The sequence below is a fragment of the Anastrepha obliqua genome, chromosome 3 (assembly GCF_027943255.1).
Source record: "Anastrepha obliqua isolate idAnaObli1 chromosome 3, idAnaObli1_1.0, whole genome shotgun sequence".
NCBI classification, from domain to species: Eukaryota; Metazoa; Arthropoda; class Insecta; order Diptera; family Tephritidae; genus Anastrepha; species Anastrepha obliqua.
Window position 1 is genome coordinate 62209450 of NC_072894.1, and position 16442 is coordinate 62225891.

At 36.8% G+C, this 16442-nt stretch overlaps 1 protein-coding gene across 1 annotated transcript in view; it reads right to left on the bottom strand.

The window, feature by feature from the left end:
* Positions 1-16442, bottom strand: part of LOC129240368 (dynein axonemal heavy chain 3-like) — a 321108-nt gene that overhangs the window by 112255 nt on the left and 192411 nt on the right. Inside the window, exons 41-43 of the mRNA XM_054876125.1 lie at positions 15752-15957; positions 9753-10070; positions 7280-7511 (exon numbers count right to left, since the gene is read on the bottom strand). Coding sequence (XP_054732100.1) covers positions 7280-7511; positions 9753-10070; positions 15752-15957 — 756 coding nt within the window. The remainder of the gene's footprint in view (positions 1-7279; positions 7512-9752; positions 10071-15751; positions 15958-16442) is intronic.

The window sequence follows — 16442 nt, forward strand, 5'->3', positions numbered from 1 at the left end:
TTGCTATTCGTTAACGCATTTCATAACGATAATCGATAAAACCAAATCAGGTGTTTGGTTATATTAACAAAAACGGGAAGATGCGAATACGCCCTTTGAGGATTTGGCTTATCACTTATCGCGTCGAGAAGAGATAATGAAACCTCAAACAGTGGATCGATGTTTGCTCCGGGATATGGACAATCCTTTTCATTTGGCTGCGGAGGAGGTTAACTCCAGACTTGACTGAGGACAGTTTGACAGTCATGCCAGAGGTCTCAGAATAACACCGATTTCGACTAAAAAACCGGTAAATCTTATAATCTTCAAGAAAATTTAATTGTAAACTTTGCCTTATATAACAAGGTTCTAGTTGCACTGCAATTTTTTGCAACTTGACGTGATCAACGACGCGTAGGGGAACAACAGGGAATATCCATGAGCCAGTCGTCCGTCAGCCGAAGCATACGAGGTGTGTTCAAAAAATATCGCGAACTTTGTGTTTTTTCAAAAATTATTTATTTATTCATTATATATTTTGTCCCCTTCAAAGTAATCCCCATTAGATATTATGCACTTGTGCGTTTTTTTCAATCGTCGAAGCTTTTCAAAAAATCATTTTTTTTTATCTTGTTCAGCTCCTCCTTCGATGCCGTCTTTATCTCGCAAATCGTAGCGTAGCGTCGTCCTTTCATGGGCCTCTTCAGTTTCGGGAACAAGAAAAAGTCACAGGGGGCCAGATCTGGGGAATACGGTGGCTGTGGTATCATTAGTGTGTTGTTTTTGGCCAAAAAGTCGCGCACAATCAACGATGTGTGAGCAGGGGCGGTATCGTGATATAAGAGCCAATTTTTATTATTCCACAAATCCAGGCTTTTCTGGCGGATTGCTTCGCGCAAATTCCGCATAACTTACAGGTAATATTCCTTACCCTGTGGCAAGAGCTCACGATGCACAATGATGATGATGCCCCTGCAATCGAAGAAAACGGCAAGCAAAACTTTTACATTCGACCGAACTTTTTCGGTCTCGGTTCGTGGGGCAGCTTCCACGTCATAACAACAAACCCACGATTCGTCACCAGTTATGACGCGGATAGAGCCCAACATCTCATTAGCAATATTCATGCGATCCATCTATATCTGAATACGATAAACTGTGCCGCCTTGATGCATAAATGTGTCTGTACCTATGTAATTCCAGTTTATTGAAAGTATTACAAGCATTGTGTAATACTCAACTTATGTGTACCGTTAGAGCCCATACACATTGCACTCATATTAATATATTAATATATGCATGTATGTATACGTATTTGCGTGAGTACATAAATATTATATGAATGATAATGATTTTGTTGCATAGTTCTCTTACTATTTATAAGGAATCATGCATTCAATAGGGCTGAAGGAAGGCAAACTGATATTTGAAATTTATGTCTCCCTTGCCCATTGTTCGGAAATGTAATAATTGAATATTTTAAAAATCCTAAATACATGGAATATATTATTTCGGATTATATTGCTTCGTATTGAATTTCAACCCAGATTCGATAAAAGCGTATGAAGGTATGCCTATTTATGTTCATTGGAATGCCTGTCCAAAACCTGTGGCAGTTTCTCCAATGGAATTTTTTAAATTCATTACACTCCAGCCAAAAAAATCGTCACCAGTTTTGTATGGGAATTATAAAATGTGTTATAAAGGGTGGTTAAATTTCAAGGGCCGATGTTGAATGTGAACCACACCTAAACTTCAACGCCACCGTTGGACTTCTTTCTTTGGGGTTATTTGAAAGAAAAGGTGTACGTCAATAAGCCAGCAACAATTCTAAAGGTAAAGGATGAGATAATTCGGCAAATTAACGACATAAAACCTCAATTATGCCTCAGCGTCATCGAAAATTTGGATCATCGGACGGAGGTATGCCGCTGAAGCCGCGGCGGACATTTGGCTGATACTTTGTTCTATACGTAATGGAATCATACCAGTATTATCATAATGAAGAGTAATGACAAAAATTTCCTAAAAAATTGTATTTTATTCAAAATCAATACCGGCCTGTGAAACTTAACCACCCAAGGCTTTCGCCATAATATTTCGGAAAAACAATAATATTTGGATGAGCTTGAGTGTTTGTGTAAATACCTCGGAAAATCGAGTTGCTTATAAATGAAATTACTTTGTAAAAATATTTTTTTCAAAAATGATTTCAGAAGATAGAAGCGATTTCACTTAAAAGGTTTTAAAAAACAAATAATAGGATTTTTGGAAGTATTTTCAATATGGTCCAGGTCACGTAAATCTTAATTATTTTTCATAAATAATTAGCCGATGCCGATTAATTCCGATGCAAAAAAGATAAAGATTTTTTTATGGAGTGTGGGGCACCCTAATGTATGTATTTATGTACATATGTAATATTATGTATACTTTGCATATCTCAATTTAAATTACTATTTAGGCTCGAGGAGTATTGAGCGCCATTAATTTGTGTGATGCACTCTGATTTATGCACTCATAGCTAATATGTGCCATCAAGCATCTTTATGCATTTGTGCTTGTAACGGGTTCACTATTAGTAGCGTTAGACTTTTTTGGTATTTTACATCAAAGTTCCTGACGTAATAAAGAGGTAATACCGAAGTTCGTACGCTTCCTGCTTTTTTCATGCGAAAGTTTTGATCGAAAAACGATCCATTTAATAGCCGTAATCCTCATGTGCATGTTTACACATATATACATTTATAATTTTTTTGTGAATCTTGCTCCATGATGATGATGTATTGAAGGTTATAAATCGGAGCAAAATCAGCTTTCATGACATAAGAGGCAAGTGCCATATCTCTTATGTGAAAATTTGTCTTCAGCGCGTAATTTTCAGCTAAACGGTTGCAGCCACATTCAAACGCGTCACTGAAAATTGGAGAGAAACGATTTAAGCAAATTTATCGAGCATAAGAAAAAGTTGTTTATGCCATCTAATTGACACCCTGTGTAGTGTGCCTACATACTTTGCATAACTGTAATTATTACGAGAAATATTTCAATATTTGATCTATGCATGATTATGTATAGCCCAGGCGAGCAGTTTTACTTGGTGTTAAACGACATTTCGTTCTTTCAGTTATGTTCTAATAAGTAACGAATATGTATAACAACAACAGAATTAACAATTTTGTTATTATTAAATTATATTCAATTATATTATTACAAACGACTTAGTAAGTGTAAGGAAATACGAACAATAGAAACACGACCGTTAGTTTGACGACCCGTATTCACCGAAATGTGCAGATAGGTTGCCAGATGGCAATGCACAATTGCCATATAGTATTATATAATATTTACAGCATTTCCTCATCGCCCCAAATTCATTCTTATATTATGTATATATGTGCATACATACGTTAAGAATCGAAATTCAATTTGCCAGGTGTGTAGTATCCTTAACTTGTCCCAGTCACGGGCATTATAATTATGAAGAATTATAATTATTATTATTGAACAACAGCAACATCAATGTGTATTTGAATTGTATGTTTCGAAAAGAAATAGTATTTATTTCTAATTCCTATTTATATATAAATATATACAGTGCCTCAATAAAGCACTCGGACACACATACATAGTATGCAGCTTCAAATTCAAAATTTTTATCAGAAAGGCAAGTGAAATATTTTTATCTTTACCTGAGAAATAAACGACTGGTGGGCTTTATTAAACTCGGCCAAAATCGTGTAAGTGGTTATCGCGCCAATTAAGAAAAAGAAGAATAATTTACAAATCTATTATCTTCCTGTTATAAAAAATTTATCATGCAGCATTCGCGAAATTGGTGTTAAAAAAGAAATCGGACATCTGGCATTATTGCGATTAGTTGGCACTTTAAAACGGTGAGTCCCACAATTTATTTGCTCTGGGAAGAACAGTGCAAAGAAAGAACCAAACGTAATAAATTAAAGTAAAATTTCAGTCGTGTTTTGTTGAATAAAAGTCCGAATTGAAGTCAGAAATTTAATTATTAGACATCATGAAATGGGTAACCCGCTCCACAGTATACGACGTGATAAAACGTTTCAAAGAAACAAAATAGTGGAAAATAAGAAAAAATCACAACGACCAACACCTTTTTTCGAATGCAGATAAACAGTGGATAGTGCAACAAATTAAGAAAAATCCAAATTTGAGCGCACCTAAGCTCGCAACAGAAGTCACGCAACACCTTAATAATAACTGCAACCTCGAAAGTATACGTGTAGGGATGAGAAAGAATAATTATAACGGAAGAGGAAGCACGGAAAAAATCTTTCATTAACGAGATTAACCGACATAAGAGAATAAAACGCAAAGCATCATGGGGATAAGAATTTCGAGTTCTGGAAGCACATTTTATTTGCAGATAAAATCAAGATTAACATACATATTTAAGTCATAAGGACAATCATATGCGTGTAAAAGACCTCATGAAGAGTTGCTGGGAAAAAACTTGAGTCCGACAGTTAAGCACGGGGGTAGGACGGTAATGGTATGGTATGTCAGCTGCTGGTACTAGAAATTTGTGCCCCATTAGCGGAAATATGGATCACAAACAATATCTAAGAATTATGAAGGAAAATTTGGTCCAAAGTGCTGAAAAGTTAGGAATTAAATACAATTTCCAGTACCATCAAGGCAACGATCCCAAGCATAAGGCACTAGATGTCCGTCTATGCGGTATGTACAACTGCCCTAAAGTACTTGAAACACCTCCACAATCTTTAGACATCAACGTAATTGAATATCTGTGGCCTCAATTAGAAAACTAATTGAAAAATGATGTCATTGGAAACAAGAAAGAACTAGAAGATGCTATTAAAGAAGAGTGGGGGGAAATATATCCTTTAACATGCAAGAAGTTGGTCGAGTCCATGCCAAGAAGACTGAATGTTGTGAGAAAAAATAAATGTCCGAGTTCTTTTTTGTCAAGTATTTAGTCAGCATTTTCTATGTACGAATGAGTTGAAGTTTGATTGTGTTTTTTTTTTTAATTTTGAAAAACACGCTTGAAGTATGAAAATAAATGTGACACATAAACGCATTAGATTTGCATTTTAATATATATTTTTTTATTTAAAACCATATGACTGGGGTGTTCGAGTTCTTTATTGAGCCACTATACATTAAAATTGTTAACGCATATAAATATCTGAGCGTGCTGCTTATATGCAAACTTTCGTATACAAAACACTTAAATCTGAAGCCTTCTTATACTAAAACTGCTATCAATGCAACTTAACTTGGCTTAAATGTATTAAGAATCCTGGAATCTGCATTTCAAATAAACTAAAAATTTAAAGAGCGTTGTCAAGTTCGATCGTGTTTTATGGGGCGCAATCGATAAATACGATTCAGTTGAAAGTTATGTTTCTTTATAATTAAAAATTCTGTGCCGCCAAATACTCCGAATCATATGATTTACACCGAATCGAAACTTCAGCAATATCGCCTTTTGTGGACTCTGCTGTTAAAGTAGAATCACACGATTTGTATGCTAACTCAGCCTACGCTCTTAGCTTAAGGGGTTACATATGTACGTCCAAAAATTAAACAAAAAAAAAACGATTTTTTGTTTTTTCTATATTTCGATATGAAGTTTTCGTGCGGAAATTCCTAATATTATAGCCTCTACAGTCCATTTACTCGGTAGAGAGCGGTCCGCGCGCTCCTGTACCTCGAACTTTAAACTCGTTTTTCTCGAAACTACTTTTTGCGGCATGGCCTGCATGATAACTCAGACAGTTTTTCATATTTTTGATGCGGTGGTTTTTTTAATATTCTAAAGTATTTTCTTTATTTTCTTTTCTTTGCTTTTTGATATTTTTATTAAAAAATTGTATAAACATAGTTAAAGTGTGACATTTATGACGTAAAATGCATACTTTTTTTTAAATGCCGCAAATTGCAAAATTTTTCGAAATTCAAAAATCCGGCGCGACAGACTATAACTATAACTTTATTTTACAAGATTTTTTTTACTTTTTACAGATCCATCAACATTTCAAGGAGAAATGATACAGTCCGTGGAGCAACTTTTTTATTGTACTTTGGGTCACGTGATTTTTTATATACTAATTTCGGTAAGGAAAAATTAAAAAAAAAATTTATAAGGTTTAAGTTCTAATAAACAATGCATACATTTTTTTTTTATATTTTTGTTATATTATCCCTTCTAAAAACAGTTGGCGATGAAAAAATTGTCGGATAGATGGATGCCGCGATTGCTCACAAGCAACAGCAAGGGGATGCGGCTGTTAACTTCAAAGCAATGTTTGGAGCAATTTAAACGAGATTCGAAGAAACTTTAGCGTCGAGTTGTCACCGAGTCCAGTCGAATTGTCACACCAGAAACTAAGCAACAATCAAAATAATGAATTTATCTCTGTGAATCTGCTCCAAAGAAGCCGAAGACGTCAGAGATCTTTTAAAAAAAAGGAAGAACGATAACTGGACAATACTACAGTGAGCTATTGGACGGTTTTCACATAAATTGAAGGAGACACGGTTGCATTTGGGGAAAAATAAGATGCTGTTTTAACAGGATAATGCACCAGCACATTCATAGGGAATTTTCGCCGCCAAACTGCATGAATTGCCTTATGAATTGCTACCCCCCGGTTTTCGCCCAATCTGGCTCCCTGTGACAAACGAAAAAGTCATCACCGAGACAGAGGCGTATTTTGAAGAGTTTAACAAATCCTATATTTTCGAGTTGTTAAAAAATGACCGGAGCGTGTCTTCATTTCTAATACGTGTACTACTTATTGAACCTCCCTCGTAAAGTGTATTTCAAACACTAGTGTTGTTCAAACCTTTGTGCTTCTTATTGAACTGCAAAACTTATTGAAGAACCTAGTACATTAGTAACTTTTCATTCCTTTTTTAGACAACTGAAAATCATAGCAGTGCAGAATCTGTGTTCATTTGCCGCAAGCGGCGGTTGAAACAGTTTCTTTCTTTGGAAATCCTTTCAAAGGTTATAAAGCTGAACCCCGAAGTGCTACAACCTCGGCTATTTTCAAATTCTTTGACCCCAGTTTTGTTCGAAAAACCCATGAAGTGCTATGTTGTGGCTGGAAGTAACAATGCACTTGCTCAGAGCTGTATTTTATAACAATTTGATTATTTGCATGTTTGTATATACTTAAAAACATTGTAAATAATACTAAAATTAAATATTCCTGCCTTGTTATTCAATTTTTTTTCGCCCTTTGAGATTAAACCTTATTTACTATATTTAATTAAGTTCGTTTCAACTCACCTGCGCATCACTAAAAAGAAATACCGTATGATTTAAATTGAAACTGGCTGTCATCAATATCTTCTTTAGATCATCACGCCAATCGGTTTGCGAGTATGTCTTTGTCACCTGAATCGTCATTAGACGACAATCAGCAATGCTGGCGGCCAATCTACATGAGCTACGGCGTCCCGAACCACCCATACCGACCATGAGCATGTTACCGCGTGGCATTTGCAGTACACGGGAGACTCTGCAGGCAAAAGTGAATAAAAACAACAGCGTGAGATAAACCAAATCAGCAACGTGTGGAATCAAATGAAATGAAATGCAACGGATGAGTGAATGCGGCAATGAGTGAATTGTGCGTACAATGACATGGCATCGAGATGAGCAGATAAGTAAATTTCGCTGTTATATCGGTTTGATGACCAGCGGTGCAACACGGCCACTGGTTGCTCGCTTTGGCGGTTATGATGAAAACCACATGAACGTAAGCGAAAGTACAGGCTTCATTGGGCAGCGCGGCGGTACTCGCAGCATCAGTGTGCTACCACAAAAACATAAAATTAATAGAGCTGCCGTATTGCGTTGACACATACACTTCTATACACGAGTGCACATATTCATAAGCAAGGATATTGGTGAATATTGCACATGCAATCACACACTTGACTGGTTGCCATTTGCACTTGCGCTTGCATGAATTAAGTCACGTACAGCTATGGCCACAGAAATAGCGCACTTACAGTGTCCTCTATACGAATTTTTATTTTTTAGAAAATTAGCTGATATTCGTAAATACAATATTTTTATGCTAATGTTATGCAGTAAACCTCTAATATCGGAATAAGTCCCGACTTTTTTTTAATGTTTCTTTTTGACTCAGCAGGACAAGGCCATCGTTAAGAAAAATAAGCGTGACTCTTTGCGACTACTCGAGCAATAACGCTGGAAATAAATGAGCAATTTAGTCTGCATTTTTCAAGAAATAATAAATCAAAAATAAATCTGACACGACCAGCAGAAAAAAATCGTAACTGTCGAAAAAAATATTAAGGCACGATCGTCTTTCGCAAATGTACTTGACACAAATACGTAAAATTCTGGAAAATAATACTTTTTACGCAATTTAAAGTGTGATAGATTCCGATTTTTCGAACTCCTTATAATTGTGCATATAGAATTGCTATATATCGGTCAGTCCATAAGTTCCTGCGTATTTTACCCATAATTTCACTTTTGCACGATTTTTCCAAACAAAAAATTATTCGCGGAATATAACGACCGCACGCTGATCGTCCTTTAACTCCGACGCCTTGCTCGAACTCGTGGAAGCTGAGCCAAATTTGCCAGTCGATATGATAGCTCAGAGATTAAATTTATCGCATGGAACAGTTCACAGGCACCTGGTTCAGTTGGGAAAGGTTTCAAAGCTGGGGAAATTGGTTCCGCATATACTTTCCGTCGCCAACCTTCAGCAGAGAGTGAATGTGTGTTCTCAGCTGTTGCAGTGGCTTGAAAATGAAAGTTTTTTGAACCGTTACTGGTGATGAAAAATCGGTCCTTTACAATAAACCTGTTCGCAAACGCCAATGGTTAGACAAAGATGAAACACCAGAACCGACCTCTGGAGATGGCCTTCACCCCAAGAAGATTCTCCTGTCTATTTGGTGGGATATGGCCGGTATTGTTTATTGTGAACTTCTGGAACCAAACCAGACTATAACTGCTGATTATTATTCCCATCAGCTATCAAACCTGAATGAGGCACTTAAAAAAATCGACCGTCTTTAGTGAAAAGACGCAAAGTTTTGTTTCACCACGACAATGGAAGACCTCATACCTCATACAAGGCAAACATTAGGCAAACTGAACGAGCTCGGATGGGAGCTGATGCCGTATCCACCATACTCTCCGGATATTGCACCTTGTGATTATCCCCTTTTCCGTGGACTTCAATCCCATATGAGTAACAAGAACTACTCCTCAAAAGAAACTATAAAAAGGGATATCGAAGCGTATTTTGGCTCCAAGGACAAACAATTTTTCGAGCAGGGAATTAAAAATTTGCCTAAACGTTCGGAAGACATTGTAAATAATGAAGGAAAATATATTATTGATTAATAAATACTTTAGACATCTTTTTTGTTAATTTTAAAACCACCTTTAAAAAACGCACGAACTTATGGACTGACCTGATATATAACGTTTTTTTATAATGCTAAAATAAAGGAATAGATTTGTGTAAAAGTAACTGTTTTACTAGGTCATCCAGTAAAAATAATCGCCATAATATATTATTGTGGCGAAGTGTATTATTTCTCTGTCCGTAGCTGTATATGACACGCACACAGCCGTGAGACGAGCAGTAGTCTACAGTCGCTTGAAAGATATACATATGAATGTGTGATTGTGTAGTTATTGTTCGTTTGTCGTGACACTGTTGGACGGTTAGCCGTTTGGGCACTTCCGTAACCGCCACTTTACTCACCTCGATATGTGTTCGATGGCGAAGCGAAACAGCACCAAGTCCATTGGTGTGTGCGAGAATGTATTATAATCGCGTAGATAGTAGTGCATCAGTTTTTCCAATTTATCATAACTTTCGACCTCATCGTAAATTTTCGGATCCGCATCTGGTTCCAAATAATTGCCGTAAAATAAATTCCGCAAATCATCATCAGTCACTTTGGCTCCCGGCTCGGATACGTGGTCGGCGAAAGCCTGCTCCAGGGGGAAACGTATATTGGTTTTGCATGCAGTACTCACCATGTCCAATAGTGCGTCACGATCCACTTGCTCAATAAGGCTATAATAATAATAAGCAAAATAGCAAAATACAGTTGGGTCAGTGAATAACGCGCGGCATATAAAATTGAATTATACCAACGCGGTTAAAATAACCGCAATACAGGCGCTTACAACCAATGACAAATAAGCTGTTAGGTGAATTGTAAACTGAGAATATAAATTAACTAAATTGTCAAAATATAATTTCAAAAGTTAGCAAACGGACGAATGAGTATTATTAAGCCATATTACTTGTGGTTACTTGGCGCAATTGGCAATTAAAAAGGAAGCTATTTAAATCTAAATAAGTTTGTCTGCTTTGTAAGTGGAAGCAAGCGATATTAAAATTCAATATTACCGGTGTTTATACATACATACTTAGGTATATATCTAAGTTTAAAATCTTATCAAGAAACAAAACAACAAAGTGCAACTAACAAACTATGTATATTATTATTTCAGCGTTTGAAAACTCTGTACAAAGCCAGATAAATGGCACTACTAGCGCATATCGAGGTTATATTTAGTTAGTAGCACCTCTTGGAAGAACACACACCAAATTTCAGATCGGTATATTGGTGCATGTTCTTCCATATATATAATATTACTTCGTGCGTAGCATTCGTATGGGTCGAGGAAGTCGATTGATTTTTTGACGTGATAACGTCTTACAATTCGATTTAGCCGGCTGCACGCACGAAAAAATGTGGTGTTACCTTGCTCATTACTGTTACCTTGCTCATTAGTGTTACCTTGCTCATTAGTGTTACCTTGCTCATTAGTGTTACCTTGCTCATTTGTCGTTACCTTGCTTATTTGCCGTTACCTTGCTTATTTGCCGTTACCTTGCTCATTGCCGTTATCTTGAATGAACTGCAAGCGAAAGCGCGGAACGAACAAAGCAAACGAACGGCAACGCTCGACATCTTGCTCTCTCCTACTTAGTGAGCGTATATATGTATGTATATGCGCATATGTACATATATAAATTCACGTATTTGTATTTGCATATGCCTTCTTATTGATTATTATTAATTTGATTTACTTGAAGAATTTAAAATAAAACCAAGTTTGTTAATAATACCTGTTGTTTTAATGTTATTATTATTAATTTTTTTATTATATATGAAGGAAAAAATGTATGGTAATATTTACCATATACCTTATAAGATATGCTGTATACTAATATATGTATATAAACATGCATAAAAAAAAAAAAAAATAAATAATTGGCGCGTACACTTCTGTTAGGTGTTTGGCCGAGCTCCTCCTCCTATTTATGGTGTGCGTCTTGGTGTTGTTCCACAAATGGAGGGACCTACAGTTTCAAGCCGACTCCGAACGGCATATATTTTTATGAGGAGCTTTTTCATGGCAGAAATACACTCGGAGGTTTGCCATTGCCTGCCGAGGGGCGACCGCTATTAGAAAAATGTTTTTTTTTTTTTTTTTAATTAATTTTGCTTTCACCGAGATTCGAACCAACGACCTCTCTGTGAATTCCGAATGGTAATCACGCACCAACCCATTCGGCTACGGCGGCCGCCATACACATATAATGCATATACATATAAAATTTCGCGCAATTTTCAAAAAGAACAAATCTATATGTAAAGATGCATACAAGTCATATGGACATATCAAATATACGAATCTATTTCGTACGCAAGCAAATGTAAGCTAATGTGCTTGAACTGCAAGTGAGAGCGCAGAACGAACGACAAAGAGCACAATCGGCCCCCGCGTTCGGCAACGTTCGGCATCTGGCTCTGTCCTACTTGAGTGAGCATATATATGTATGTATATGCGCATATGTATGTATATGCACATATGTAGGTATATAAATTCACATACTTGTATTTGCATATGCCTTCTTCCTGTGTGCATGGTAATGAACCATTTCTCTGTTGAGAATAGGACGATGATAGAAAAAGTAGGAAATGAAAGGGAGTGTTTCGTGTGTAAAGTGTCTTGAAAAAGGCAAATCGATGATGGTGCCTCTTAGTGTTGTTGACTTATTAACGTCTGATGCACAATCGAAATTGAAGATATCTTTCATGAATTTGATAAATTTTTCGTCATTTTTCACGTTTGTGTAAATGTAACTTGACCTATTCCATTGCAATTCCATTTACCTCCTCCTCTATATCGATACAAAATATCTATCAAACAAATAAAATTAAAATTTTTATTTGAAAATTGCAACCATTCCATCAATAGTTTCATATGGCGTTGTCACGTTAAACTATCGTCAGTAAACCGACTTTACAGACAACCTCTTTTTTTCTATCACGACAACAAAACAACTCGTTTCACATCCCCTCTATTCTCCAGAATAGGTTCTCTCGGATCCGTCGCACTACTACTATTGTTTCCAATTTGAATAAATGGCTAGCACAGAAACAAATAGACAAATCAGACTTGGACAAATCCTATTATTCGGAAGTGATCAACAAACTAGGATAGCGTTGGTCGAAGTGTGTAAGCCTAAAAGGAGTCTTTGTCGAAAAATAAAAAACGTTTACCTCAAACAATTGAGTAGTTTTATATCGTTCCACTCTAAACAGTAACTTTGGTATCCAATTATGAAAATATCGGTCACAAAATTGACAATTAAAAAAATAACTGTACTTATCTTAATTGAAATTTCTATTTCACAAGGTGAAGTCCAAAATAAACAAGACTGATCTTAAATAAAAACGACAGGAGCTTTGTTCTGACAACTTCGAGTTTATTTATTCAAAATAGTCCACTCTGGCCTCGATACACTGTTTTGCGTGATCTAAAAGGTTTCAGGTCATAGATAGGAATCTTCTTCAGGATGTCCTCTACGGACACAAAACGTTTTCCTTTCATGGCCAAATGCAATTTTCCGAATAGGTGGAAGACACAGAGAGCCATATCGGGCGAGTGCGGTGAGTGGTTGATGATTAAAATGAGATTTTTAGTTAAAACATCAGTCACAAATTAGATGGTGCATTATCATGCAATAAGAACCAGCTTCCTCCTTTGCGGTATTCACGGCGAATTCGAGGAATGCGATGCAACAAGCGCCAGATAGACAGTTCCATTGACGGTTTGGCCCGTTGGCACGAACTCCTCTCGGACAATTCCTTGTAGAAGTTCTCGTTTTTGCTCGCCTCTTTGATTAGGTCTTTCGAATGTTCAATTCGGAGTAATTTTTGGTTAACTCTTGCGGAATGAAACAATCACAGAGCTTTCGTAAGCCCAAATGATCAGTTAAATGCAATAAATCGATGTTTTGGAGATATTCAACTCCGATTCCATGAATTTCAATGATGATTTCGGTTCATTTTTGATCAATTTACGAACACTTTCGATGGAGTTTTTGGTGATTTTGGGTGGCCCGTATGTTCATTGTCATTTATGTCCCCACAACCATCTCTGAAACGTGTACATAACTCATGAATTCCGGCACGAGATAGACTATCATCGCCATAAACTTTAACGATTTTGCTTTGTTCAAAACTCACTTTTATACCGATGAGTTCTCTGATCTTGTCAAGATTGTAAGCCTAGGAGTTTCCATCTGCCAATGTAAGAGTGCAGCCCGCTGGGCCATTTTAATTTAAGTAAAGCTTTCTTGGTACATGTTTCGAGCGAAGGCCGGGCAGATGCTCAGAAAGTGGTCCACTTTCTCATTTGCCGACCTTTTCCGTATGTTGCTCATAGAAAGTGACCCATCATCAGTCCAACCAGCTGCCTACAGTCCCCGCTACTTAATGACAGGAGGATCTGCGCCAGTCGGTTGGTTTCTCCATCAGCCTCTCACCCTCTCCCGTTTGCTAATCGTGGCTTTAATGGCTGCAGAAGAGAGTGATAGAACGGGCTTCAGGCCAAAGAAACTGGCCTCAGAGCACATCCTAGCTAAAGAGTCAGAGATATCGTCACCCGCGATACCCATGTGTCCTGGGACCCATGTTAGCTTCAGGGTATTATGTCTACCGACATAATTCAAAATGGACTTGCAGTACTGAATTATCCTTGTAGCGGTTGGGGGGATGTCTGCCATGAGCGCAGGTTGGCTGGCGCTGCAGACACGTACATATATATTTGCCGTTCCACAACAAAGTTCATTGCTTCTAGAACAGCATTCACCTCTACTTGAAACACAGATGCGTGCATTCCAGGAGCAAAGTGTAGTTTTGCTGATTAATTCCCCAATTGCGCGTACACTTAGTGAACTGAATAAAATCTCGAGTTCTATATCGATTGATTTTTCCTTAGCGAAATATGAATTTGCTAAAACTTTGAACGCCAATTTTTAATCGTTCACTTTCCTAAGTTTCTGTAATTTGTAATTTTTAGTGATTTAAGTAACCATCTCTTTATTTGTCTATAGTCTGAACGAAACTTACATTTCCATAGACTAAATTTATATCTAAACAAATGAATAAGCATATTCGTTTTTTATTCGAGCCTACATATGGACTAAAAGGTCCCGAGCCTAACACATAGATGGTATTAGTTTTATTACATTCAACTCTTTTTCAGTTAGTGATAACCTTAAAAAGACATCTGATAAAATTTCATGAATGGCTCATTAGTTCCTGAGTTATTGCGCTAAGAGCTCTTTACTTTTGTTATTTTCAAAACAATGAATCAAAAAGAATGTCGTCTTTTAATTTTACACTTCTTGATGGAGAAAAAATATCGTTCAAGCGAAGCAATGGCTTTAAAAGAGTTGTGTGGGTCTCCGCTCGATCAGAAACAACAATAAAATGATTATTTATCGAAATCAATCGTGGTCGTAAAACACCCATGATGCACAAGGCAGTGAACGACGAAAAGAGGCGGTAACACCAGAAAACATCAACAAAATCCACAAAATGGTTTTGAATGTTCGAAAATTGAAGTTGCTTGAGTTAGCTGACATCGTAAAGATATCAAGAGAAAGTGTTGGCTTTATATTGCATGAGTATTTGACTATGAGAAAGCACCGTTCAAAGTCGGTACTGCGTTTGCTCACAGTTGACCTAAACCAAGAAGGTGTTAATGATTCTGAGCAGTGGCAAAACTACATGAATTGAACTACTGGCTGTTCGCGGCTGTTGGCTAAAAAAATGCTCACCGGTCCAAAATTTCGCTCAAATGTTATCGTTGAAACTGAGACCTATTTTGAGGCAAAAGATAAATCGTTCTACAAAAGTGGTATTGAAATTTTAGAGCGACGCTGGAATGATTGCGCTGTTCTTGATGAGAATTGCGTTGATTATTCATTTTAAACGAAAAAACGTGTTTTCTTCGTTAGACCCGGGATTTTTCAGCCCATGTGTTATGTATATACTTCTGCGAACAATAAACGGTCTGTCAGACCGTGACTGAGGATAAGAATGTTAAATAAATATTTTATCTGAGTTGGCGGCCACATTCAAATTGCGCCTATATTCACCCACATATGTACATATCGTTGTAATACTATCACTTTCGAGTACACGCTATAATTACCACATGACACTACTACGGCGAGTAGAGCTGCATACAAATATAAAATCAACTTTTGCACACAAGTATTAAGGAAAAAAATTGCAAAAACGGCGACTGTAAAAGTAACTGACACCCTTATAACGCGAGTAAGTATGCACATACATACACACGGATAAATACATTCCGTTTAGGCGACAGACGTGTGTGTAAACATTCTACATTTAAGAGCATAATAAAAACGGGCATACAAACCGGTCGTAAAACACACGATACGTTTCATGTGCCCACAAACGGCCCAGCTTCTCCACCTCCTGCAGCCTTTTAGCCGGAACGAGGACAATGCCCTGAAAGATGCGAGTAATGTCACGTAGTGAGAAGGTGTAATGAGATTTTGCAGGTGTTGGTAGGAAAACTCGGAGTGCCTGACGATACACGCTGACCATGGCTTCAGCAAGGCCCTGCAAATGAAATAAAACGTTTTCATACTTGTGTACATACTTCGAATTTTATAATCACTTATAAAACATATTATAAGAAACGAGATTGAAACAAGTAACTAAGTGTTGAAATTTGGCTGTTAATTTTCGGAATCAAACAAATCATAAGCAATGATAGTTATGGCTTGTAACCTCAGGCGGGTGGACGGTAATTTAGTATTAACATATAAAAAATGTGCCTGATGTTTATGCGATGTGAATGAGGTAGGGAGCAATACGCGTATTATTCAGTCCCTATCAAGTTACATGCATTACACGTAGCACCGCACATTTTTCAAAATTTTACTTGCTTCGAACTTATTTTTTGGATTTCATTATTTGTACATTGTAACATTGAATAATTTTGCATAGATTTTTTGCAACATAGATTTCAAATTTTTTTTCTTCCAAAAAATGAGCTATTTTTCACAATAGTGGATGGAAAAACAGCTCAAGCTATAATAGGA